The sequence below is a fragment of the Falco naumanni genome, chromosome 2 (genome assembly GCF_017639655.2).
Source record: "Falco naumanni isolate bFalNau1 chromosome 2, bFalNau1.pat, whole genome shotgun sequence".
In the NCBI taxonomy this organism is placed as follows: domain Eukaryota; kingdom Metazoa; phylum Chordata; class Aves; order Falconiformes; family Falconidae; genus Falco; species Falco naumanni.
In genome coordinates this window covers 29,383,314-29,411,143 of record NC_054055.1, presented here as the reverse complement: position 1 = coordinate 29,411,143, position 27,830 = coordinate 29,383,314, and the positions used below count along the sequence as shown (strand labels likewise).

The 27,830-nt window shown below is 41.8% G+C and overlaps 1 protein-coding gene across 1 annotated transcript in view; it reads right to left on the bottom strand.

Moving 5' to 3' along the window:
* LOC121083381 (complement C4-like) overlaps window positions 1-12,864 on the bottom strand; it is a 46,444-nt gene extending 33,580 nt beyond the window's left edge. Inside the window, exons 1-10 of the mRNA XM_040583746.1 lie at window positions 12,712-12,864; window positions 9,854-10,046; window positions 8,668-8,851; window positions 7,841-7,911; window positions 7,448-7,533; window positions 6,112-6,194; window positions 5,021-5,108; window positions 2,159-2,264; window positions 1,847-1,970; window positions 129-244 (exon numbers count right to left, since the gene is read on the bottom strand). Coding sequence (XP_040439680.1) covers window positions 129-244; window positions 1,847-1,970; window positions 2,159-2,264; window positions 5,021-5,108; window positions 6,112-6,194; window positions 7,448-7,533; window positions 7,841-7,911; window positions 8,668-8,851; window positions 9,854-10,046; window positions 12,712-12,776 — 1,116 coding nt within the window. The 5' untranslated portion in view covers window positions 12,777-12,864. The remainder of the gene's footprint in view (window positions 1-128; window positions 245-1,846; window positions 1,971-2,158; window positions 2,265-5,020; window positions 5,109-6,111; window positions 6,195-7,447; window positions 7,534-7,840; window positions 7,912-8,667; window positions 8,852-9,853; window positions 10,047-12,711) is intronic.
* Window positions 12,865-27,830: the final 14,966 nt, after the last annotated feature.

The window sequence follows — 27,830 nt, the reverse complement described above, 5'->3', positions numbered from 1 at the left end:
CTGTTGGGCTTCTTCCTGAAGGTCTGCGTCCTACAGAGCTCCCACTGGATTAGATAAGAAATTTATAAACAGGGCAGATATAAATCCTTTGTTATGGAGGCAAATGGACACGGCTAAGTACTACATACCACAACAGAGAAGGGGGCTCCAGGCACAAAATACTTTTTGGTGTTAGACAGATCAACAGTGTAAGGAGACTTCACAAACTTCACATTGTTGAGTTCTTCTTCCCTTATCTCACCACCTGTTAATATCAAACAGTATGTGTTGCTATGGGAGCAATAACTATGTACTTGCTCATTACTTTAGCATCCATCATTTCTGTTTTCAAGATTAATTGCATTTTTACCAGCACATATAAAGAAAACCAAAATATGATCCCTCCCCAAAGAGTCCTGAGAAGAGGAAGAGATGGGTGCAGGCAGATGGGGAACACAGAGACAGGCCAGTGCAAGGACAGGGCAACCTGTGCGGTGCTCCAGCAAGCTGGCAGTGGCAGGTGTGTGCGCTTGACAGCTCAGGCATCGAGACCTGCAAAACGGTTTGTGACTCACAACATGAAAATCTCCCTCTAACACACTGATTGGAACAAGGTGTCTGCAGACACAGAGCACACTGGTACCACAGGAACCACTGTGGTGGTGCACCTCCCTTTCCAAGCCATCGGGGCTTCATTCTTTGGGAAAGGCTACATCAAAGCACAATGTAAAAGTCACTCAGAATCAGTAGGAAGGGTTGGACGTAAAATTTTTAATTTCCTGAAAGAGCTCTTTTTTTTTTTCTTTTCCTTTCTGAGTGCTGATGAGAGCTAATGTTAGCTGATATCATCTTCTGCAACTTTGCACCTACAAGACAGCTTGAGCATCTGCTTCCCATCTAAGATTCTTCTAGTTAAACTGCTCATTCTTCTAGTTAACTTCTAGTTAAACCACTACCCATAATCACCTCTAAAAAAAAAGTTACATGGCTTGCTTTAAACTGAGTGCATTTAGAGATATACTTTCAATGTCCTTATTTTCCACTTTAATACTCCCATCTTGAGAAGTGTCAGTAAAGCCCACCAGCCTTGTCCTGTTATGCATATAATTAACACCAAACCCAGCAAGTACACAAGTGTGGAGGCAGCCTACCCGTGGCAGAAAGAGGAAGCATGCACAGGATGGTAGAGACTACGCCACACCATAAGATCTTATGTCCATCATGCTGGTGTGGTAACAGGAGGTCTTAGAGTCTCCTTTGCTCTTGTGATAAATTTTGCAGCATAAGTACCTATAGTAGATTATACTACAGAACCACACAGCTGCAATACATTTGACTTAATTTTAGGATTCCAAGGAATCCTACTTAATACTTTGGATTTTTAGTAATTTTTAGAATTCTAGTAATTCTAGGCTAAGTGACTAGACTCCTTCTATAGTCAATGGGAACAGACACCTCTGGAGTGCAGTCTAACCAATCCATTCTTTACAGTGACTATGTAAAGTGCCTGGGCTCTGAATAGATACCTTACTTTCAGATATCTAAAATAAAAGGGATCAGTGTCCCTATGAACAACAAGAAAAGTCTTGCCGATTTTGGAAAGGCCATCTTCATCACAGATTCAGCTTCAGAGGTCAGCACTGAAGTTATGAGGTAAGGTGAGAGGTACAAGACTAGCACTAAATACTTACTACAACCAAAATCACTCACTGACTCCTGAGTCTAATTGCATGCAGTGCTCATCTGTGGGTAGCTCTAAGGTGCCTGGGAGCATACTCAACATGCTTAGCCCTGCTGTGAGCAAATACCTAGAGAACGATCAATGTAAATACTACAGACTGTATCAGTTAAGGCATAATGTACTCACTTGCTGTTTCTACAGTGGTAACAGCAACATATAAATGAAAACCTTCCAGAGTTGAAATACTCTTTCTTAATTTCTCTTCCAAAAGTGTTGTATTTAAAGTAACTCTTCCTTTTCCATTTTGAATCTAAATTGAAAGTGAAAAAAAAAAAAAAAAAAATAGACAACCCTTTACTGGTTTGTTGCCATTAGAATAAAAAAATTGCTGCTTATAGCATGACTATGGTATTACAGGGATCTGTATCCTGATATTTCTGACAATATTCAGCTCACGTGGGATAAATCAGAATAGCTCCACCGAACTCCACTACTTACAGATAGCTGTTGTTCCAGGCCTGGAATAAAGATTTTTTTCTCATTTTCATCAATTAGGCCAAATCGCACATATGCAACACCTTGAATCCCTTTCCCATAAGAGTGCCTTTGAAAAGAAGAAAAGTGAGCAGATGGATCATTACATTAATAAAAGGCAATCATAAATCAGACTAATAATTTTAGGCTGAAATAAAATTGGGATGTCTTTAGGCACCCCATCTGTAACTAGTAGCTTGGAAACAAAAATTTGTCCCGCTCACTGATAACTCAAACATGAAGACTTTTACTGGACTGTATAAAGTGATTATTTCAAGTGCAGAGAAATATAGGGTGTAAATTACATCGGCAGAATCACATGTGGAGACATCAGCTGACAAAATTTACACCACAGTAACGTCACATTTTTTTTATTTTTACAAATTAATGAGAACTTTAGTTGCACAGTGAAGTCTCACACAGCTCAGCCCTTTCATAGGGAACAAGAGAGGTATCCAGTCTCTTTAGCTTGGATGAGCAGCTAACTCTTTTGTACGAGACACCTCACAAGCACAACATTTAAAATAGGGGGCCAGAGAACCATCTCAGGGACCAATATAAAGTATTTGGTACCTCTGAAGACCTCCAGAGACACATCGTCCCTGCATTAGGCAGACTGCCCTCCCCCTGCATCTCTCCTATGGATTTAGGCAGTATAGCATAGGGACCTCTTGTAAGTTAAATATTTGCCAGGTAGGTATCTGGCCAGAGCACCCTTGAACTCTCCACGCAGGTCATGGGAGATAGGAGAGAGCGTGTTGTTGCACCTGGCAGGTTCCTTATTCAAGGAAACCCTGGCAGATGGCACCCTCCTGCAGCATGGCATGTAACGTGCTACATGAGACCCGTCACAGCCATGCTGTTATCTTTTGCTTGTGAAAATCCTGCTATATCTCAGATCTGTAATACTTACTTTTGTTTAAGCAAAGCCACTTTCAAACTGACCTGATCAGCACTGATCTATACCAATGAAACTGACTGAGAGGCAGTTCTTATGAAAACTGATTAAAATGCCAGAACTACTAACTGCAGGAAACAACAGTCAATATACCAAATAACTGTTCATTACATGCATGGCTAGCTCAGAGATGGAAGTTCAGTTATCAGGAATTTCCTATGTTGATTTTGATGAAAGTCAGGCAGGCCTGTGCAGCAGCTCTAGGACCTTTTCCAATAGACAAAAGAAGAGTATCCAGTCATTCAACCCCATTTTTTCCTCTTAAATAATTATGGTGTTAATGAGTAGTGAGGTATATACAAAGGAGTTGCACAGTCCATAAAGTAAAAACTGAGTGCTGCAATAACATGCAGAGAAAACTTTAGAAAGAATTAAAATATTAAAGCCTGATAGAAATATTAGATCTGATATCACTTCATAATACAATATCAACTAATCATGATTAAATCTAGTAATTATTCAATAGAAACAAACAAAGGAAGGTGATCAAGAGAAGATTAGAAGAGCTGTGTTTGTTCAGCCCAGCAGAAGGCGGTGGGTACTGGGCTCTGCCTGCTCTCTCAGGGTGTGCTGGGGGGGGGGGGAAGGACTAGCATGGTCAAGGTGAGGAGCAAAAGAACAGCGGACAGAAGGCTGACATGGTATAAGCTGGCCAGCGTTGAAATAAGACCAGAAACAAAACCTACTAGAACTGAGGCTGTGGAGGATCAGGCTTCCAGCTGGATACAGTGCCACAGGCTATGTAGCAAATCTAGGAACTGCCCCCTGCTTAGGCCAGGTTAATTAAACAAGTACAGTGCTGTCCTGGAGGCTGTGGCTGGCTGGCACTGCTCTATTAATCCCCCTGTCTTCCACAGCAGGGTGGCCACATGCAGACCTGGGTGGACCTTGGTCCATGCATCCTCCCAGGGAGTTTTCTGGAACTGTCCAGGGATTGCCGCACGGCTGAGGCCAAGCCTGTGCCATGCACCAGCTGAGCCATCGGCAGCCAAGTTCTGGGGCTCAGGAACCTTTCCTGGAACTGTTTAATTTACTACCCAGATGGCTTAAATATCTTTTCTGGTATCACGTTCAAATGTAGACAAAGCTCCTACTGTATGAGAATAATTCCTCATATAAGGAAAGAATCTGAAAAATAATATCTCAAAAGATACTAAATAGTGCTTGAGTGTAATAATAATTTGTTTGCTGCTCTCAGTTTGGAAGATTTTTCAGAATCAAACATAAAATGAAACACAAATGATTATGGTGTTTACTAAACATCACTAGATGATGCTTTAGTCACATGCACTCATACAGCTAAATGCTAACATTTAATGCCTATTTAACTAAAGGTTACTGTAAGCCAAATTAATTACCAGGCTAGTTACTGTCAGTGCTTAATAAAGGCACAAGCTTTGGTTGTACAGACCAGGCTATTTTATTCTTGTTTGTTTATATAAGCAATTTCTATACCTAGACCTTTCCTCCCTTCTGTATCGACTGTTTCCTCTCCGCCATCCCCATCAGCTACTGGGACAGACACAAACGATCCAATGGTGACTTATCAGTAAGATATTCTTACACTATTCAGTTATGTGTATGTTTGTAAAAGGCAACACTCTTATGTAAATAAAATTTAGTTTTGCTAGCAAACTAAAATATTTGGAAAACCTTGTTCCATTTTGATCACCACTACTTGGACCCAGGTAGGATTTTACACCAGTGTCTCAAGTTAGTAGTGGAAACAGAGAGTATATAAAATTAACATCAGATTCAAGAAAAGCCAGAAGCTGGCTAACTGTTAGTGAGAAGAAAAAAGAATAAATGGCAAAGTTCATTATCTACTTATCCACCTCCTAAAACAGCCTTGCTGCAAGCACACCTACTTTGCCTCGATATCAAACACAAAGTTTTCATTCCAGATGTGGTAGTATGACTGAACCGGGATGAGTTTGACTTCAAAAGATGGAAGTTCTGCATGAAAAAAAGACGACAAAAGGTCATGACATACAAGTCTCAAACATACCTTAAACTCCTGGCATGTGGCAACACCCACTGAGAGGATGCAGCTGCACTAAGAGAAGGTTTTGGTTTGAACCAGCAGTGCACTTCTGAAGCAAATCCCCTGCTCATTTTCCCTTTTTCTGCTTTTCTTCACATAGTGGAACAGTCTTCAAGCACACAAAATTCAATTATTTACAACATAAATAAGCCAGAAGATAAATTCTAACTGCTCATGGGCATTAAGTGTGCTGGACTACAAGCAGTGTGAAGTAAACCCACCCTGAAATGGCTTGAGGGCAAACATGAGCTGTGACACTCTGCAATTTACTCCTATAAAGCCAAACTATTTGCCACTGCAGATGTCGCCAGAGCAATTGGTTCCTGGATGCAGGTGTTTGCAGAGGATGCAGTAGTCTCTGCTATTCTGTTACATCCACTAGCTAGGGCAAAACCAGGTGTGTTAAACTTAGATTATTATATAATCCTCAGGCTTTCTCTTGCCTTTAAGAAGAAAAAACAACCAACACAGCACCCACACTAAATTTTATAAGAATGCATCATTTCAGTTGAAATAAATCAAGACATTTCTTACCTCAGATTGTTAAATTTCTACTTTTTTACTTTTTCCACAGTACACTTAGAGAAGCTTTTTTAAAGAAAAGTATACGAACAACTCTAACCAACTTCCAAACTGAAGTCTACTGAGATAAAATGGGTAGCTTTTTTTTTTTTTCATTCATTTTAGTCTTCGCTGAAAACTTTAGTCAGAATTGCAATGATTTTTTCAAATGTAAGTGGAAGGCACAGGCACCCAAACCCAGAGTTCTTCTGTGCATCATAGAGTAATGAGGCACTGTAACCCTGTGAATCTTGTCCTTAGTACTTAACTACAGCCAGGTATAACCACTGCAGTATAGCTTCTATCACAGTGATGACTTCCCATATTTATAATGCAAATTAAATATTCTCTTACCGTATTTTTTAACTTCAAATTCAGCAGAAACGTTAGACATTTCATGTTGATGAAACCAAGCTTTGATTTTCCAATTTCCAGGCCTAAAGTTCAGATTCAGCAGAGAATAGTTAATTGGGATTCCTCAGATAATTTATGATGCTAATATATTTAAATTATCACTAAATGCTGATATTTTCCTTGCTTTGATCTCATTCTGAACTAATTCATTAATGGATTTCTCTTTGCTGGGGGGACCCAGCAACATATTTTCAAACGTCTTAGGAAACACCCAAGAAGATTTTATGACCAACTGTAAGATAACATAGTTGCAAACCACGTGTAACATGCACTGCCTGTGAAAAGCCCTCAGAAACAGAGAACTCCTCTTGTATTTCCTATAGCTTATCTTCGCTGTGACGTCAAAATCAATCTAGCATGCAAGAACACACTGTATATTAAGTAAAAGTCTGACTGTTTGAAATCAGAGGTAATTAATTACACTCTGCAAACTTAGCCCTTACAGATTTACTCTCCTAAATGTGGTCATACAGTTGAACAGATACTGAAGGAGTTTGCTAAACTGTTCCTTTCCAGGATAAACGTTGCTAACTGTAGCATATTAACTTTAAATTCTGGACTCACCTCTCCAAGGTGAGGTGCTTAAAGGTAAAAAGTTATTAACCATAGGCTCAGTCTCTGCTCCATGGTGAAAGACAGTTTTGAAAGATAATTCAAGCAATTCTGCAGTTAAAAATCTTAAGTACTTCAGCAGGTAAGGGGGATGACTCTGGATGGTTTGAACCTGCTAATAGGAGGTGGAGTTAATCCTCCTCACTTTAAACATTACCCCACGAGGTCTTTCACCTGCCTGGGTGCCCTCAGGCTCCTCTAACAGCCATGGAGAGAAACAGGCAGTGCTGGGACATGGTACCTCTCATCCTGACACAGGCATCTAAAACGGGCCGGATGAATCACAGCCCAAATGTGTGACTGACTTTCCAGTGTCAGAGAAGGGAGTGTCGGGTGACCAGCTCAGGTGTAGACCCTGCACGGCAGGAGGCTCCAGAGCGACTGTGCTGGGTTCCCTCCTGTCATGCACTGACAGTGTGCCGTGGTGCTTCCCAGGTGTGAACAGGGCAAAACTGTCTGCCTCAGTGCACCTCCTCTTCTAAAAAAAATGGTAAAGCAGACAATACACAACAAGAAAGAAAGAGAAGAGAGAAAAACAAGGGAGCGGAACAGAGAGAAGGGAAGGACAAGACTCTTGCTTTTAGCTTGAAGATAGTTTAGCTTGAAGATAGCAACATTTTGAGATGTGAACTGCTTTAATGCACAAGGCACAGGGGTAACGTACTCGGCAATGTCAGGTATTTCAAAGCTTTCACTCAACACTGTTTTGATTTTCCGGTCCGACTTTTTCACGACCATTCCTTTTGAGTTCTGTTGAGAGAGAGAAAACAAGCATAACATTGTATTCCAGGTGTCAAACATTTACATCCAAAAGCTCAAGTTCCTATACTAGTCCTAAGGAAGAGAAAATGCTCTGCTTACTTTCCTACTTTAATAGTCAAATGTTACATGTCCCTCTGTGCTCCTGATGTTGGCCAAAAATGACTAGTTGTATCTCACAACATGTAAATACTGTTTCTGGAGAGGAGTCATAGCTATAGTTTTACTCTTGGATCTTTTGTGGAAGTTTATCATAGTTTGTGCAAGCACTCATTGACAGTGTTTTTTGTATACTTACTAGCACAGCAACTGTAACTGTATCATCTGTTGGCCTCATAGTGTTGTCCAGAATGAAGATCCTGTATTTTACTGTTTAACAGAAGAAAAAATGTACTCACATATATATATATTTCTGACCTGTCCAGACAGTAATTATTACAAGCTCTAAACTGAGTTACTGAATTTACGAAAAAAACACTTTCTTTTCATGAAAACAACTCTAAAAAAAGTAATAAATAAAAATGAAAAAGTAAATATGTATTCTTCCACAGGCTTTGTATATTACATGACCAAACAGATACCTTTTTGAAGCAAATTCTAAAAAATGCTCAGGGAGCTTCACTCACTTTTGTATTTTTTCTGCAGTCAAGGCAGCAACCAAATGCAAGAACTTTTTTTACTTCCCTCTTATTATTTAATTAAAGTCTTAAGTAACAAAACAGCTGTGGTCTTGAAGTGCAAAGGATACTTATTGCAGGTGTTGCAAGCAGAAGTAATTGGGGTTTTTTTGCAGGTTTCTCACAATTTTGTTTTCCAAAGGAAAGTTGCTATAAAGCTTTTTGAACAAAAATGAGTAGATATTGTCTGGCTCCTGTTAGAAGAGAGAATGACTTTCTGACTCCAGTGGCATTTCCACACAGGCCGCTGCAATGTGCAGTGTAGACCCTGAAGAAGCCCTGGCTGAAGAATGCAAGTTTAAAAGCTGAACTGGCTAGTAAGCACAGAGACAGCTGGAATTAAATGAGAAGGATTTACACTAGGGAGGATCAAGTCAATATCACTTTTTCTAATCAAGCCCTTGTGACATCTGTATTTAACATCTAAGTGCAACATTTGTATTTTAACCTTTGGAATTTGGTGTGTATATAGGCTTATCTGTCTGAATAAAAATGTAGCCTTTCTTGGAAGACAGGAGGATGCGAGTTGTTTGAGTGATGTCCTTATGAAGCTCCCTGCTTTCGGTGACTAACAGAACATATGACTGATTACTCTTCTTGAACAAATCCTGTTGCTGAGTCCTCGGCTTGATCTGGAAAGGACAAAAGGAAAAACCCCACAGAGTCAGATATAAACCTTGCTAACTTTGGAACCACACAGCTGAGGCCCAAAGACATCTATAGTGCTTAAATATTTTTATTATCACCATTCAACAGAAGATACTCAGTTACATCTTTCTTCCTAGATGAGTATTTCTTTTTAAGTAGAAATACTATCTAATCCCCCATTTTCCACCATGGAAAGACATGTTCTTCTGCCCGATGGCAGTAATTCCAGCTCAGTGCTTTTCTTCAGTCTACATGCATGTTAAATTCCAGTTACCATGTCATTTGATAGCTTGAGCAGCATCCTGTAATCCTTCATTTGCTAAAATCTTGGCTGTGAAATTAGAGATTTACCTCATGCAGGTTAATATAATGTTTCTAAACATCATGCTCAAGAGGAACCTGATTTGAAAGCTCAGCTTTTGGCTTTGGGAATAATCAGAGCTATTTTCCCAACCAAATAGCCCAAACTAGCAGGCCCGAACTAAATGCTGGCAAACTTCAAAATCCACGTCAAAGGCAAAAGATGCAAATCAGGATGTAAAGAGGAATTAATCAACTTGTAGGTTTGCAGAAATGTCACAGGCTTTTGTCTGAGAGATTGCATATTTTTAAATATTTCTTCTATTTTGTAAAAATGACCCGTACCCCAAAGGCTTGAATATAGTCTTTAAGCAATACAGAACAACAAACAGTGATACAATAATAAATGTTTTTAAAGTTAATATCATCACTGATTTACAGCAATGAAAAGATCTTTCCTAACCATGTGAAAAAATCTTGAGCTTGCTTGTTGGGCAAAACCAAGCACTCCCAATCACCACTGAAATTATATTAGGCATTGATTTGTTAGTGTGCTGCTGTCACTGGAATTGTTGGTGTTTTGTCACCTGTCTCTAGGGTTCCCTGTTGTGTTGTGTTCCTAGTACAGATTTTGTGTTTTTTATCACCAGATTAAAACATTTACATCGCTATGATGGTAGACTCACCATTACTTTTTTCATCTCTTGGTAGTTGTTATTTTGGTTAAGGTTAAAGACGAACTTCTCTGATAGGAGCTGATTTTTTCTATCATCTTTGAAGTATGCAGTAACTTGCACTGGGCCCTGTGCTCCATGGACTTGAACTGTTACCGTCTCATGTACGCCCAAATGCACCACATTTGGGGCAGTTATAAGAAATCTAAAATAACATAGAAACAGGTTATCTAGCATGTAGGTTGATTTTCTCATAACAGCAGAATGTCCAACAGATATAAATTTTAAAGAAAAAAACAACTCTCACAATAGTTGAACTTGGGACTTGTAGAGATCACCTGGTCCACCCCCCTTGTTAGTCAAAGTAGAGATTAAAAGAGGACAGTTTCTCTCCAACTGATCTCCAAATACAGAACCATCACATTTAGGTCCTACAAAAGATCAGTCCCTATGCAGAGTAGAGAAAAAAACCTGCACTATTTCCCAGGGACTGCCAATGCTGTTTGTAGCCTGGTTTAACTCAGAGAAAGCTCTATAAACTCAACTTTCCGGAAACAAAACTAGGCTATGCACCGAGACACTTAATAGATATTCATAAATACATATTTGGTACTATGAAGTCATGTATGCTCATGTACTAGCACCCACATTATGCCATCTTAGGCTTTAATATGTCAGGAGGTATCAGTTTCCATGTATGGGGTTTGCAAGTGGTTGATCTTCATTGAGATGTCACTGTGAGATCCTGGTAATGAGAGATCATGGAAAGTGAGATCACAGCCCTGGGAAGGAGTGAGTTAGAGGCTAAACTGACTGGGATTTAGTTTTTTCTCTTTATTACTTTCCTTTATTCTTAACTCTGCTCTGGTGCTTCTTGGTAATTAATTTTGTGCCCTTCAAAATGTAGATCATCATTCTTGCCCTCTTTTGTTCAAGTATCTTTTACACACAAAGATCAGAGAACTATGTGAAGAGCTGTGTCTTAATGATATGATGGTACATACACAAAGCACAGTTCTGAGCTCAAGAAAGCTGCTTTTGGAAAATGATTATTCTGCAGAAGGTTCTAAAACAAAAGGCAAATGATTTCACCATTTTCAGAATGGGTTGTCTGAACTTTTTCTTAGGTTTCTTCTTTCTTAAATTTATAAAATGAAAAGTGGGGTGTAGAAATAGGGAAAAAAGCTGATTTATTTTTTAAAAGGAAATATAAATTCACTTCCTTTTTTTATAGTAATCATGTTGCTCTGTGAAAATAAGTAAGAATCATCTCTCTCCTATATGATTCATGAAATGCATCACAGGTAGTCTGAGCCTTCACACAAACATAAGGATCTCAGGAAAGAAAACCAGAATAGCCTTCAATAAACGTGAAAAAGTTTTTATCCATCCATTTGTGAAAATATTTTCTAATGTTTCCACTTTACAATGAAAGATGAAACTTGTCTTTCAGTTACATCTACTCTCATGCAATGCTTGATCCTGGTCTTTATTGTTTTCATTTGTCTAATTGTCTTCTCTAACTCATTAGTCAGGCAGGTTTGGCCTCTATATACATTCAAATGGTTGAATGTTGAGAAGAAAGCTCATTTTCAGCTGTGTTCATTGTATTTTCTCAGTGGCACTGAAGGGATTTTACTCTAAAAGTGTCACTGCATGACCCACTCAGAGTCTGTTGGCGCTAGCAAAAGTTGACACAAGACCTATCTCGACATACGGAAAAGAGAGTGTAATGCTTGCTCTCTGCCATAGCCTACAGAAATTTAGGGTCTTTTTTAACAGTAGTATAGTTAGTTGTTTAAAAGTTTACCTATGCAATAGCTCCCACAGACGTGGTCACTAGCGCACACTGCCCATGATCTCAACCAGCCAGACACAAGCCAGATCTGGTCTTGAAGTGTCATGATGTTTTCCTGACGTAATGTCCAGATTCATATACTTAATACATTCAGCACTTTATGATTCCCACATCCATTTACCTTAAAGAAAAAAACCCTCAGTCCTCATTTTCACTAAGATTTTATCACAAATGACAAAGCCTGTGTTTCACTGAAGATGAAGTGTGTATGGTACTCAAGGTGTACCATAGGTACCCAGTATCTGGCTTCTGTGGGGCTGATGTGGACACTGGAGGTCAACACCAGATGTCAGGCAGGAGTCTGCACCTGGTTAAAACCTCATAAATATAGAAATAAGTATTTGAGGCTCAAAGATGGGCTGACATGAAGCGGGAGGAGGGTTTGACCTGACTGCCCAAATATTTCATCAATGCTCTCCTCTGGCTATAGCAAGTACCTGAATACACTTGATCCTGGTTGGAATAAAGCAAGAATCTCTTCTCCTGTACCTCTGTCCTACAGATAAATGTTAATTTGAAGGACCTTAGATATGCTCCATAGGTTTTCTCAAAGACTTGCATCTATTTCCAACTGAAGAACCAGTATCAACGTACATGAATCTCCACTAAAATACAGGATATGTATAGAAAAATCATAAAGCTGTTCCAAACGTGAAACCTTTGTTTTCTGCAATGTATATCTCAATTACAGAAAAGAGAGCTATTCTTTCCCAAGATTTTTCAAGCCAATAAATGTCATAAGCTAAAGATGAACAAGCAGCAATAACAGTGTGAACATCTTGCTTTAGTAGGACATTTTTATTATTTGCTACTGAATGGCGATCTCTCTCCTTAAAAGTGCTTTAAAAGGGCAGGTCTTAGCTTTTTAATTTTAACCTATTTAAGGTTACTCAGATTTTCAAAGGTCCAAGAAAAAGGCTTTGTTGAACTTCTATAAAGTCTGTTACCATTTCCTACTTTCTCTTTCAAAGGATTTGTTAGAAGTGAAGAATCAATAACAGAATATACTTACGATGGTGCTTGCTGTGTATTTGGCAACAGCGAAAAAAAGCTCATCAAAAATACCAGCCTTTCCATTGCAAAACTCTACAACATCTGCAAAACAGAAATACCAGCCACCGTCAATCTACTCTCGAGGTGCAGGCTGTAAGAAATGGGCTGATGGCACACTGCAGCAAAGAACATTACCTCTCCTAGTTATTTATTAATAACTTGCAAAACTGTGCAACCAATAATGATGGACTTGCGAGGGATGCACAAATTAATAGCCTGGGGATAGGCATTCTGGACTAAGCCACAATTCGATGTTTGATCATTCATTCTCTTCCCAGCTTCAATATTTTCACATGATAGCAACTGAAAGTCATGTGCAGAGAGAAATTTTTGCCAATACTGCGAAGGCAATCCCAAAATCAAACAAGACACCATAGCTAAAAGAGTCTCTCCAAAATGCTTCTAAATGGGACAATCAGAAGTAACAGGTCCCTTCTCTATGCTGTTACTTAACTCCAGGCATCTCTGCAGTCCAGCAAACCTGAGGGAAAGCTCCTTTTGATTTAGATAGCACCAAAGGAACTGCACTGGAATTCTAGCTGTACAACTCAGACCCAATCCATAGTGCTTGAAGGCATCCTACTGCTTTAACTTAAATGGAAATAAAATGGATGTCTCTCCCTGAGTTACTCAGCCCAATTTTCCTTTATGGTCAAGACAGAGGGCTTTTGCAGAGGGTAATTAGTCTCTTTTAAGCATAAGCACATAAGGTGACTCATCAGCTGAAGACATTCCAGACTGCAAGAAAGACACATAATGTCTTAACAGGCAGGATACTCAAAACCAGGGAAAAAATAATATATCTGAGGAATGGCTGTTTGTGCAGGAACCAGTTTTGATCAAATGAAAATGAAAGAACAAACTGAAAGTCTTATCAGGTCCCATTCTTCCCAGCCTTTACTGGATCATTGTCTCCCAAACATAATTTTGTTGACTCATGAGAATGGGAAAATGGTCATCTGATTTCCAGGCAGGTCAAATGCCAGAAATGATCACATGGCTGTCCACAAGTTCTGAGGATAAACTGCCCTTTAATACACCACATTTAAGTCTGTGTCTTTAATTATTAACAATGGATGCCTTAAATCAGCACTCCATTATTTGTAAGGTGAATTCATGCTCACAGCAAGGACTCACTGCGCACAGTCATGTTGTATTGTGAGGACAAAGGGACATCCACCTCACCCCACCCCTTGCCTGAGACATCCCCTGCCTTGGTCTTCAGACATCAGCAGCTCCAGCAAGAGCTCCTTCAAGACAAGGAGACAGGGGAAGAGATGGAGGTGTGAGTTGTCAACTAACCAGTTCACTATTTCACGTGAGTGTGTCACAAGTGGGGTAGCTCCCTCTGAGAGAAAAACAGATGTTTTTTCAGAAGTACTTTCTCTCCATTTGTGGTCACAGAAAGTACCAGCAGCAGTGGCAACAAGAATGTTTCTGCACATCAGCAAAAGCTAAGTTTTGCCTGCTCTATGTGTAGGTTTTTTCCAAGAGACAGTCAATTGCCTTCACCCTTCCTCTTCTGACTTCCACTCTCACTCCAGCTGTCAGTCAGGAGGGGGAAGGTGAGGAAAGGTACCTGTGGATCTTCAGGGTCCAAATCCATGTTCTTTGGGAGATGTTTACAGGAGATGAGAAATGGCAACTATTAAGACCAAAGTTATTTTCAGTCTGGCCTCCCTCCCCCCGCCCCCCCCCTCCCCCACCCTTATTCTCTCTGCAGTTATGCACTGACAAAACTGATTTATTTCCATTGCAAAATCACACCATTTCCCTCAGGGCCTCTGGCCTCCCAAACCCAAGCTAGGTGGTAAGAAGGAGACCTCCACTACAAAGTTGGTCTGTGCCCAGAACAAAGACAAAGGTTTTGTAGAAGAAGTTCTCTTGGGAACAGGGAGCAGAAGAAGCTGGTTAAACTTGTGGCTGGTAGAATAAGAACTTCTCACTCTTGTATGAGCAAAGAGAAGATAATGGGGGAAGTTAATTAAGAGCAGAAGTAGCTGTGGAGTACACTAAGGCTCTTGCCATTTTCAGAGACAGTTCTACCACTAGGTCTTACACGGCTGCCATCCAAGGTTGGGGCTGATGCAATGGCTGAGCAATTGTCACTAAAAGAGAACAAGAAATGAGTATGAATGGGTCCTTTATTGTTGCTCCAGACAAATAAAAAATAATTTTTAAAATAATCAATATCAGCAAGGTCCATGCCCTTTTCTTGAGAAAGATGTATGGACTTCTCCCAGCTGGAAAATCAACAGTTTGCCGAAGACTGTGACACAACTGGCATGGATTTCCTATTCCTGAAGTGACAGGAAAGGTAACTTTTGTCCTGTGGGGTCACATCAAAATCTTGCTGTTGTGCTAGTCCTTATCAGAGGGGAGGAGAGGGGCTCTCCATCGTCTGGGCTGGGTTGTTTGTCAGGGGACCAAGGTCTGTTTGTACAGCTATACAAATAGCTGTGTATGAGCTCACAGCAAGACATTTTCACATATCATTTTTTAAAGGGGACCTTGCAAAAGCCATTTTTTGCTTTCACTTGTTTTTAATTGGATTTACACACTTTTGCTTCCTTGTGAAGTATGAAGTGTGTATATGGCCACTATCCATAGTAGTAAGTTGCGTAACTGTTTTATATTTGAATTTAAGGAGGTGTTCTGACTCTTAATAAAAGCATTTTTTCTTCAAAATATAAACCAGTAACTGTTATTAAATAGGGATTCTTCTCACTGTCTCTCAAAACCAAAAAAGAGCAAGTGTATACATAACTATTTAAGTAACTAGACTTAAAATTCCTTATGCTTTATTTGTCTGTCTCTGGGTTTGTAAAAAACGGTCATTGCACTGGTTCTTTAGTGTCACAGATTCTTCACATTGGCTGGGATTGCAATGTCTAGTATAATGCAAAATGTTCCAATCCAAAGCCATATTAAAATATAACATAATGAAAATAGAAAAGAAGAGAAAAGACAAGAAAAGACAAGAAAAGGAAAGGAAAGGAAAGGAAAGGAAAGGAAAGGAAAGGAAAGGAAAGGAAAGGAAAGGAAAGGAAAGGAAAGGAAAGGAAAGGAAAGGAAAGGAAAGGAAAGGAAAGGAAAGGAAAGGAAAGGAAAAGAAAAGAAAAGAAAAGAAAAGAAAAGAAAAGAAAAGAAAAGAAAAGAAAAGAAAAGAAAAGAAAAGAAAAGAAAAGAAAAGAAAAGAAAAGAAAAGAAAAGAAAAAAGAAAAGAAAAGACAAGAAAAGAAAAGGAAAGAAAAGAAAAGAAAAGAAAAGGAAAGGAAAGAAAAGAAAAGAAAATTCTCTCAGTTGAAGGTCTCCAGCACGTCCATGAAAGAGCGAACACAGAAAACTCACTCTAAAACAACTTATGTGCCTGTCCTTTTTCTAAAGGCAAAGTTCTTTCCTATTTACTCATCAAGCACTTTTCACCTATTGATCCTTCAGTTGACCTACAGTCCAGTACTGCGTGTGGAAAGCACCGTCTGGGATTGATGTATGTGTAAGAAGGAACTAGTAAGCCCTGAACTCAGGGCTTTTTTTGAATATATACTATCTCTCCTTTCAGTAGTTTCATTTGAACTTTGTAGGCTTTCACAGTGTTTTGAGCACCAGCAGTAGTTTTTGTTCTTTGGCTTGAAGTATTTCCATAAAGGCTTTTCCCCCTTAATCTGCCTAAATACTATCAAGAAACTCTTCTTTCACTTTCCTCCTCTGGCAGGCAGACGGGTACAAAGGACAGCTTCACAAAGCACATTTTACAAATAAGCCCTGTGGTGATATCCTCTTTGCCAAGTTACAGGGAATTGTGAAAAACACAAAGGGAATATTTCACTTCTGACATTTCAGAAAATTTGATTTTGAAATCCTTTTTCAACAGCAGACCATGAAGTGTGGGTCTAATTTGAAAGTTCCTTTTAACAGCAGGATAACTCTTCTTAGGCTTCAATGTAAATTGAAAATGTAAATTGAAAATGTAAAGTTAAACTATATTTTTTTTCTTTACCAGAATCTAGGTCATGAATTAGAAAGTTAATCTAGGCTCTAGTTGCTTTTGCCATGAGAAATTGTCCTTTTTGTCTGTATTTTCTTTAAATGTTCATTTAGTGCTCCTAAGTGTATCCACTGAAAAAAAAATGCACCAACTATTTAAAAGAGGAAAATCAACATATCCATGGGGTTTTCTGCTCTCACTGAGGACCCTGGATTCTGGGGGGATTAAGCAACCAGACTTAGTTTTTTCTCATCCGTTCCTCTGTCATTTTCCCAATGGGTAGGCTCAATTCTGCGGTTTTCCTAATATAGGGTAAAAAAAAAGGAAAAGAAAAAAGAAAGAAGTATTTGTGAAAAATGTACAAACCCAGTATTGCTTCTGGGAATTTAATATGTTGCAATAATGACCTATGTAAGACAGTACAGTTTTTTTAGGTCTAGCAATAATTGCATTATACTACTGACATAGTATTTCACCCTGCTGTAATAATGCTTCCTGGGTTTTTTTGTCAGCTACCTTTGTCAGAATCTCAGAGGTTTGGCACCTTTAAGAAATGTGGGTAAAACTTAATAAACAAACCAACTGGAACCTGGCTGAGAGAAAAAGCCATTGGACACCTCATGGCCAGGAGGGGAGGAGATGTCTGAGCATGCAGGTGGTTCTCTCACCCCAGGTGAAAGCAAAGAACTTCTGGAAATGAGGAATAAAACAGCTTGGCCTATTTCATACAAGGTATTTGGGGTACTACAATTGCACTCAAACATTCTGACACTCTGCCTTGAATCTTACATTCAAATCCATCCTTTGTGGGACTTTTTCCTTTTCTTTCATTTTTATTATAAAAACCAAAGACAACCCCATTTTTCCTCATTACCAACTATTACAAATTACCTAAAAAAAAATTAACATATTTTAAATAATTTGATCTTTCCCAACATCTCCATTCTTCTGGGCTGTAATTAATATAATTAACTCTTTGAGGCATATTTTTCTTCTCCTTTTCATGGAAGCGGAAGATAAGAATAAGTTAAAACAGCAAAAGGCATCTTGAATATCAGTGGCAAAAGCTAAAATTTTAACTAGCTGAGAAGAATGGACTCAAAGTTTCTCATCCAGTTCTGTGGATTTTGACACATATCGATGAAATCAAGAAAAACAGCCTTTTATGCAGGCAAGATTTAGAGACGTAATTTATAATAATAAATAAAAAATATTTAAAATATATATAATTATGAATAAGTAATTTTAAATATTACTGACCCTTGTTCCTTGCACTTCGTGACTTGTTAAATGGAGATACTCTGATGTTTCAGACAATTGCACAATTATACTAAAAAAACTGTTTCACAAACAAAAGGCAAACAAAAATCACATACAATGTACAACCACAGCTAGCTATGTGCCTATCTGCCACTGGCAGCTTTCCTTGTTCTGATCTGCAAATTAAATCTAAAACACTCCACGCAGTAACTCACAGAAACGTGAGACACAAGAAAGCTTGTCCCCTCCCAAGCCTGGGAGAAGGCTCTGCTCACCTCCATTGCACTCGAGCAAGGTTAGGTCAGCTGCACTTGCAGATCAGAAGCTGTCCCACTTTTTTTTTTGGTCCCTTGGTTTTAATGTTCAGGGATGAAATTCGAAGAGAAAGGGGGCAAGGAGGCAGGATGAGAGTGTCAGGAGAGCTGTGTTTTTGTCGTAAAGGAGAAGCTGCTCAGTTACACCGCATTTCAGTGTCAGCAGCTGCGGTATCCCCAGGCAGCAGGCAGAGCATCTGCCGCCCTGTTATAAAGGAGTAAAATCTGGATGGCTTTTGTAGCAACTTAGTGGGACAGTTATTCAGGCAATGTATGCTGATCTCTTCTTTCTGCAGAAATTTAGCCATGGAGCCCTGGCCCTTTGCAGCCATCAGCTTTTTAGGCATCTATTTGGATGAGCAGTGTGCCTTTTTGTTCTCTCAGGCACAGGTACTTATCCAGCCTGGACATGGTAGTCGTAGCTGAAATCTTCCCTTTCAATAATGCAATTTTGCATAAGACTTGCTCTGACTAAATGATGCAAAAGAAGACAACTGACCTGCCCTCTCAGTGGCTTAGGTGCAGTGGGGAATATTGATGCCTTCGGAAGGGGACTGGCTGGATGTCCCCAAAGCCCTGTGGTGGTACTTGGGTCAAACACACCCTGCCCACATTATATGGTTTGCTCATTGCACCTACAGAAAAAAAGTGAGATTATAAGAAAATGTGAACACAGAGGATGTTTTCATTTATTTAGTCAACACATCTTGGAAGGAGCATGGATCTGTCCTAGCTAATATGTGAGCACATGTCCTGCTATGTTGTGCTGGTTTTGGCCGGGATAGAGTAAATTTTCTTCATAGTAGCTAGTGCAGGGCTATGGTTTAGATTTTTGCTGTAAATGGTGTTGATAATACAGAGATATTGATGATGAGATTGTTGATGAGCAGCACTTACACAGCCTCAAAGCCTTTTCTGCTTCTCACACTGCCCCAGCAGTGAATGTGCTGGGAGTCCACAAGCAGCTGAGAGGGAATGCAGGCTGGAACAGCTGATCCCAGCTGACCGAAGGGATATTCCATGCCAGAAGACGTCATGCTCAGCATATAAAGCTCAGGGTAGAAGAAGGAATGGGGGAACATTTGGAGTTACAGCATTTGTCTTCCCAATTAACCATTATGCATGATGGAGCCCTGCTTTCCTGGAGATGGCTGAACATCTGCCTGCCCATGGGAAATGGTGAATTAATTCCTTGTTTTGCTTTTCCTCTGGGTGTGTAGCATTTACTTTACCTATAAAACTGCCTTTACCTCAACCCGTGAGTTTTCTCACTATTACTCTTTAGATTCTTCCCCCATCCCACTGCAGGCAAGCGATCAAGAGGCTGTGTAGGGCTCAGTTGCCAGCTGGGGTTAAACCATGATGTATGTATTTTTGTGATGGGGTCACATTTACAGGCCATTCATGCTTGATTTTGTCTTGACTTCTGAATGAGGAAGATGAATCTTCAGTCATATTGGGATGTAGTTCAAGAAGACCTCGGCAGTGTTCTGGTTCAGCTTGTGGTCCCAGCAGTGATCCTGCTGCCAACTCCGACAGCAGCCCAGACCGAGGAAGCCAAAGTTGGGGACATACCTCTGCTCTTCCCTCCTCGGGGTGGTGGGGCAGAGAGCTTTGGCAGCCAGTGCCATCCACATCTGGGCATCTATCTTAGCTTTCCTTTTTCTACATGCACTAGGCATGCCTGTTGTGTATGTCTCTAGCTTGATGAGGTAGAAAAAATAAACAGCAGGTTTGAAAAAACTGGTGCCCATGGCACTCTCAGCTTCAGACAGAAGCTCAGGTCTGAGATCTAATTCCCAACCTGCTCATGCTGTTCCTGGGCTTGGACACCATCTAGTCCTGGACCCGGAGCCCACTGGCCTCTGCCATCCAAACAGTGAGGCAGGTTACTCCTCAAGGTTGTGCACAGCATGGGGGTGCCAAGGCTGCCCCCTATCAAGCATCTCAGTCTTGGGCTGCTATGCTCTGCCTTACAGGCTTTTTCTCATTCCTTGCTGCCATCAGCAGCAGTTTCTTAAATAAATTTGGGCCTGGCTCCCATTTCACAGGTTGTTACATTTCTTCCTGAGCAGTGACAAATAAAAAAATAAAGTCATCAGAGATCATTAGGGATTGCAACATAATGTAATAGAATGCTAAGTTTCCAAACATCTTCCCTTTCTTTGGTGACTTCAATAAAGCTTCTTGGCTTCAGTAAGTACACTGCAGGTGTGCATTTAGGCAGCAAGCCCAGCTTCAGTTTCCATGGAGAAGAGTATTAACAGCATTTATTTGTACTTTATTCTATAAATATTTGCCATATGTTTGCTGCATGCATTCTCCACTGAGATACCAAAAAGTGTTGACTCACCGTGGCAGCATCAATGCCTCAGATCTTGGCCACATGTGGGATGTTAGTATACTCTAAGACACAAAATCCTGCAGCTAGAATCTGCTAAACCATTTATATACTGCTGTTGTAGCTTGAAGCAACATCAAGGAAGATTTGGGACAACACAGTTTGGGAGGAAAAAAGTATTTCCCTCTATTCTACAGTCAGAAAAGGTGTATTCCGCATCTTGATTATCCTCTGTGTGATTATCCAGAAATAGCAGCCCATATGGAAAGGAACACAAAGTACTCTGCAGAATATTCTCGTCTGGTCATCACAAAAAGAAACACTGGGTGCTTTTAGTGGGCAACTTGCTGTTAAGGGACACTGAGGTGCCCATCACCGGCTTGACAGAGAGTCACAAGAAGTGTTCTGCCTTCCAGGAGCTGAGGTCCAAGGTGTTGCTGAGAGGGTGCCACAATTTGCCAAAAGCAGACTACTAACCTCTCCTACCGTTTCATGTGGGCTCAGATGACACTGCAAGTCAGAACGTCGGCATAGTCAAGGAAGACTATAAAGCCCTGGGGGTTCGAGTGAAAAATATTGGTGTCCGAGTTAATTTCCATTTTACCAGCAAGAAGAAAGGGTTCAGGCAGAAATAGATGTATAATGCAAATCAACTGCTGGCTTCATGGCTGGTGCCATCATGAGGGTTTTGGCTTCTATGAGGATGGGACATTCTTTGATGACAATGGAGGGATGGGGTCCACCTGTCTAGAGGAGGCGAGGGAACCTTTGGCAGCAGACTGGTCAGCTTGGTGAGTTGTGTTTTAAACTGAAGGACTCAGGGGGAGGAGTCCAAAGTGGTAACACTCATGCCATCACATCCAACTGCAGAATCAACCAGGCCAACCAGAGCAGCAACAAATGTTCCTTAGCTGCTTCCCAAGATGAGAAGCAGAAGGCCAGCTACCTCAAGGTTGTGAGTGACTATGGTGGATACTCTTGCACCCCTCTTGGGAAACTTGCATGCTTGATTACCTCTCTGAAGTGCCCACACACCAGTGCACACAGGGCCATGATCTCATTGCAATTGCAGAGACACGGTGGGACAGCTCTCATGACTGGAATGCTGTCATGGATAGCTACATACATTTTAGGAAAGACAGGCCAGCAAGGCAATGTGGTGGAGCTCTTCATGTGAGAGAGCAACTGGAATGTATCGAGTTCTGCCTAGGAGTGGATGCAGAACAAGTTGGGAGCTTATGGGTAAGGATTAAGCGGCAGGCCAACATGGGTGACACTGTTGTGTTTGCTACAGGCCACCCGATCAGGAAGAGGAAGTCAGTGTGGCCTTCTACAGACAGCTGGCGGTAGCTTCGTGATCACAGGCCCTGGTTCTCACGGAGGACTTCAGGCACCATGGTATCTTCTGGCAAGACAGCACAGCCAGGCACACACAGTCCAGGAGGTTTCTGCAGAGCACTGATTATAAATTTTTGATGCAGGTGGTGAAGGAGCCAACAAGGTAAGGTGTGCTTCTAGACCTTGTACTCACAAACAAAGAAGGACGGGTTGGGGATGTGAAGGTTGGGGGCATCCTTAGCTGCAGTGACCATGAGATGGTGGAGTTCAGGACCCTGCGTGGAGGAAGCAGGGCAGTAAGCAGGATTGCAACCCTGGACTTCAGGAGAGCTAACTGGCCTCTTCAACAGCCTGCTTGGAGGAAGCCCATGGGTTAGGGCTCTGGAAGGCAGGGCGGTCCAAGGGAGCTGGCTGATATTCAAGCATCACTTCCTCCCATCTGAAGATAGGTGCATTCCTATGAGTAAGAAATCAAGCAAAGGAGGCCTGCATGGATGAGCCAGGAGCTTCTGGCAAAACTCAGACAGAAGGAAGTTTACGGGTTGTGGAAAAAGGGACAGGCCACTCAGAAGGAACAGGGATGCAGTCAGAATGTACAGGGAGGTGATGAGGAAGGCTAAGGTCCATTTGAAATTAAATCTGGCAAGGGGTAAGGAAAACAAGGGCTTCTTCAAGTATATCAGCAGGGAAAGGATGACTGGGGAAATGTGGGCCTGCTGCTGAATGGGGTGGGTACCCTGGTGGCAAAGGACACAGAGAAGGCAGAATTACTGAATTCCTTCTTTGTCTTGGTCTTTACTGCCAAGGGCAGCCCTCAGGTTTCCCAGACACTGGAGGCAAGAGAGGAAGTCTGGAGAAAGACAGACTTTCCTCAGGCAGTGTGGGTTAGGTGAGCGGACAGCAAGGTGGGCTGAGGGCTGGCTGAATGCAGAGCTCCGGGGGCTGTGATCAGTGGCACAGGGTCCAGCAGGAGGCCTGTAGCCAGCGGTGCTCCCCAGGGGTCAGGGCTGGGTCCAGGCCTGCTCGATTTAGTCATCAATGACCTGGATGAAGGGACAGAGTGTCCCCTCAGCAAGTTGCTGATGGTACAAAACTGGGAGCAGTGGCTGATGCACCAGAAGGCTGCACTGCCATTCAGCGAGACCTGGACAGGCTGGAGAGTTGGGTGGAGTAGGAACTTAATGGAAGTCCAATAAAGGAAAGTGTAGGGTCCTGCACCTGGGAGGGACAACCCCACGCACCAGTACAGGCTGGGGCTGACCTACTGGAAAGCAGCTCTGCGGAGAAGGACCTGGCAGTTCTGGTGGACAGCAAGTTGCCCGTGAGCCAGCGGTGTGCCCTGGTGGCCAGGAAGGCCAGTGGGATCCTGGGGTGCATCAGGAGGAGCGTGGCCAGCAGGTGGAGGGAGGTTCTCCTGCCCCTCTGCTCTGCCCTGGTGAGGCCACATCTGGAGTGCTGTGTCCAGTGCTGGGCTCTCCAGTTCAGGAGAGACAGGGTACCACTGGAGAGGCCCAGCGGAGGGCTACAAAGGTGATGAGGGAACTGGAGCATCTCCCTGATCGGGAAAGGCTGAGACAGCTGTGCCTGTGTAGCCTGGAGAAGAGAAGACTGAGAGGGAACCTTACTGATGTCTACAAATACCTTAGGGGCGGGTGTCAGGAGGATGGGCCAGGCTCTTTTCAGTGGTGCCCAGTGACAGGACAAGGGGCATCGGTCACAAACTGCAACATGGGAAGTTCCACCTGAATGTAAGGAAGAACTTCTTTGCTTTGAGGGTGGCAGAGCACTGGAACAGGCTGCCCAGAGAGGCTCTGGAGCCTCCTTTTCTGGAGATACTCAGAACCCACCTGGAGACCCTGTGCAACCTGCTCTAGGAGGACCTGCTTTAGCAGGGGGTTGGACTACATGATCTCCAGAGGTCCCTTCCAACCCTGACCACTCTGTGATTCTGTGAACTCAGTAACACCCCAGCATGTGCATAAAAGATGACATGCTCCTTTGAAAATATGACCTGTGACAGCACTCTGTGTCTTCAGGGGCAGCTTTCACACCTGTAATTTTTACCTATCTTTTTGTTTCCAGAGTCTCTGTCCGTTTGCAAAGCACTACTAAGCCCAGCGACAGGACAGAGGCAGGGACATCAAGGGGGGGGGGCGCAAGCCTCCAGCAGCAGCACATGTACAGAGTCCTGGTGCCATCCAGTGGGCAGCTGTGCTCTCCGCTACAAAGCAAGGTTTCATGAAGAACTGTGAAATTGCTGCTCTTGCTTTCCGAGACCCCCTTGTACCTCCCAGACAAATGTAATGTAGACAAAGGAGTAATGAGGAGTCAGGGGCAGATTCACACGGGTGAAGGTGAAGAACAGCGGGTGGTTCTTCACAGTGCAGGCTGCTTGTACATGAGCTGCCTATCTGAGCTCCATGGCAGTCAGCACAGCTAGTGGGTTTTAAAAAGCATTTTTTGAGTTATCCTAGTGGAGGGATACATCCTGGTCTGCTCTAAGGAGTGCTTAAGCACTTGCATGTAGAAAAGAAGAGGAAAAGAAGAATAATACCGCTCCAAGCATGTCCCAGGTGACCCACTGGCAGTTCAGAATCAAACACGTTATCTGCTGAGGCATCTCTGATGGGATTCGCTTTGGGATACTGAGACACACTCACCTCTTGACATCACAGCCTTTACTCAACTGCTTCTCAAACCAACGTCTCTGAATACAAGCTCAGGTTTCTATCCGGCTTTTTAACCTACTGCCTAGTCTATAATTTTGCAAGTAAATGCACCAGAGAAGTGGTGCTGTTCAAACCCTACTTTAAGGGTAAGTTTTCATAACGACAGTGCATTCTCAGTTGGCAGAACAGATCAGAGCTAGTCGTGAGCACCTTGCTCTACCCAGATACATCAGCCGCATGGCATTAGACCCTGGAAGGCAAGATGAAATGTTTTGTGCTGACCTGCACAGTCTGTTGCCAAGAACAATGCTTATCTCCTTTGCGTCCTTTCTGAAGTGATTATTGCAGTCAGAAGCCTAACCCCACTCCACGCCTTAAGGACTTTCTGATTTACTGCAACACACTCTTCCCACTCCCTGCGAGTCAAGAGCTTATCTGGGAAAACAGATGCCTTGAAGACGTGGGGCCCCTATTCTCTGTTCCAGCTAAATTCTACTTATGACTCGAAGGGAGGGGGAAAGATTATTTTAAATCATCTTTACACTGCCTGTATTTCACAGTAGTCAGAGGGCTAGCTTCACTCCTGATAGGAATTAAAGCGCCTTGAGGTACTGTGATATAAGGCCAGTTATTTAGGAATGCTAACACCTTTTTGGCACACAGGGATAGGCAGAGATAGGCTTCTCTGTCATAACATGTATCTCTGAGGTTAATAGAACACAGAGAAAAAATATACCTTCTAAGGATATTTATTTTACTTTATAACTTATTTCTCTTCACAGTCTGCAGATAGCCCTTCTGCCGTGGGGGTTAGAGTAGAAATTCAGGCTGGCTTAATTGTATTTACAATGTTCTTAAGAAATAAATAACTCTATCTGCAACTTGGATATCTGAAAGTGCCCTCTCTAAGGAGTCAGACAGGCAGGATCCTCTACACAGAGCAGTGCAAGACCATATAAAAGGAAGATAATGTGTAGAAGGTACAGAAGAATGCAGCTATGAGCTTAGGAAAACACTTCTCATGCAGATTCAGATAAAGAAAAAGACATTCTTTCCTTTTCTGCAGTCCTGAGAGGTGTACCCTGACCGCCTTCCCATCTGCCTGCAAAAGCGACCCACAAACACTATTTCTGCAGTTATGTGCAACCCTCCGTCCTCACTTACGGGTGTTACTCTTCACCTCTGTTACCTCACGCAGAACAATCTCCTGCCTACATGGTTTTCCACTGCAAAGTCCTCAGTGAAAAGAAGCTAAGACCCCTGAACGCAGACCTTGCTTCTTACAAAGAAGCATGCTGCTTGTTAATGATTAGAGAAAAGAAATTAAAGCATTTCTCATACCTTGGAATTTGGTAAGCCAGCCAGGCCTTGCCAAAGCCAAAGTTTATCTAGTTTGGACACTCCTTAAATGGCAATAGAGGAAATATAGGTAGGAAAATCTGTGCAGGGGAATCTGCTCATACCTGTAATGTTGTGCTTTATTTGGGATAATAGAAGACTAAGGTACTGGGATAGTGGTGTAGAAAATGCCCCTTGTGTTTTTTTGGGGGTAAAGGAATCATCAGCAACACAAAACCTCAGATTAAAAATCATGAAACACAAAAGCAAAACTTTGGGACTGGAGCTGTGTTTCTATCTCTCCATTGCATTTTTTTTGTTGTTGTTGTAGTGTGCAAGTGGGGATGCCCTGGGTGCCCAGGCAGAAGCTCTTCAGCATCCCTGCATTAGTGAAGGAGAAGAGGGAGATTTTCCCAGCACAGCTCTGAAATGTATACGTGTAGGTGTACACGTGGAGGTGAAGGAGCTGAGGTTAAGAGGGAAAAAAGCAGATACAGAACGTTGTCCAGTGCAGTGCAGTGCAACAGAGATTGGATGAAGTATCACCCTCCTCCTCCCCCTTTACTTTCCATTGACAGTGGTCAGAATTGGCCTAATTTCTGGTTTCCTTGGAAACCTTTTAAGTGAGCATGTTTATTGTAACAGCCAGAGTAGAAATAGTGTAACTAAAGAAAAGATATGTGTGAATATTGTGATAGTTCAGAGGGATTTAAGAGGTGTGTGCATATGTAGGTTTGCATTCATGTGCGTGTGCCTGCATATATCTCTGCACAGATGTGCCCTTATTTTATGGAAGTTTCCAGAGGTTAGAGGTTTCCTTGGGACTGTGCAGTAGCTGAAAAGAACGGAAGGTGGCAGGTTTTCAACGTTTTCATGGAGCAAAAAAGTACAGTAAAGGAAATGCAGGAAGGAGCTACAGTAAAAGGAAAACAAGAAGGTAATAAAGTGAAAGGATACAGAAGGAAGAAGACACCTAAGCCCAGACCATATCCAATTTGTTATATCTCTGCTGTTAGTGATTGCATTAACACTGAAGGCTATTTATTTCCCTCATTCTTGAGATGTAATTCACTGATGCCATAAGGGCTGATTTCACTAGATCCTTGAAAACGCCTGGTCAGTTGTCATGCATTTCATTTCAAGACTTTCATGTTTCATGAAAATTGTAAAATGCAGGTATGTATTCTTTTCTGGTTTTTATTATTATTATTATTATTATTATTATTTATTTATTTATTTATTTATTTATTATTTTATTTTATTTCCTTTGGAAGTGCAGGTACATGGGAGATAGCACCAGGCAAAAAGGAGAATGAATATAGGTTTGCCAGAAATTATAAAGCAAAACCCCAAAAGAAATAAAACAGAGAAGATGACAGAACTGTCTGTTCTCAAGTCATTAATTGAAGATCTTTCTGAATATTCAATGAGGCTTTGTGAAACTGTTACTACAAACGGGTGCCTTATCATCTGCAGGCACCCTCTTGGCTGGTCTACTTTTCTGTAAAGCACACATCTATCTCTTTTTTCCAACCCACCAGTCTATTTTAAGCAACAAGTTCACCTCACACTGTGTGACAGTGGCACAAAAAATACCCGTTTGCAGCCAATGCTGGTGACTCACCAGGTAGGATGCTCCTTGCGTCTTGAGCTCCCTTTTTCACTTTGTCCTACGACTAATTGCCACAGCTTGTTTTGTGAGAAGCAGACTGAGAGCTGGGTTTGAGTGCTCCAGAGGGATGGCAAAGGCTGGTCTGAGCTGGACCAAAGCAACCTCTCCTGCCCCGGCCGGGGGTGCCAGGAGCCACCGAGTGTTAGTGGCCACATCCA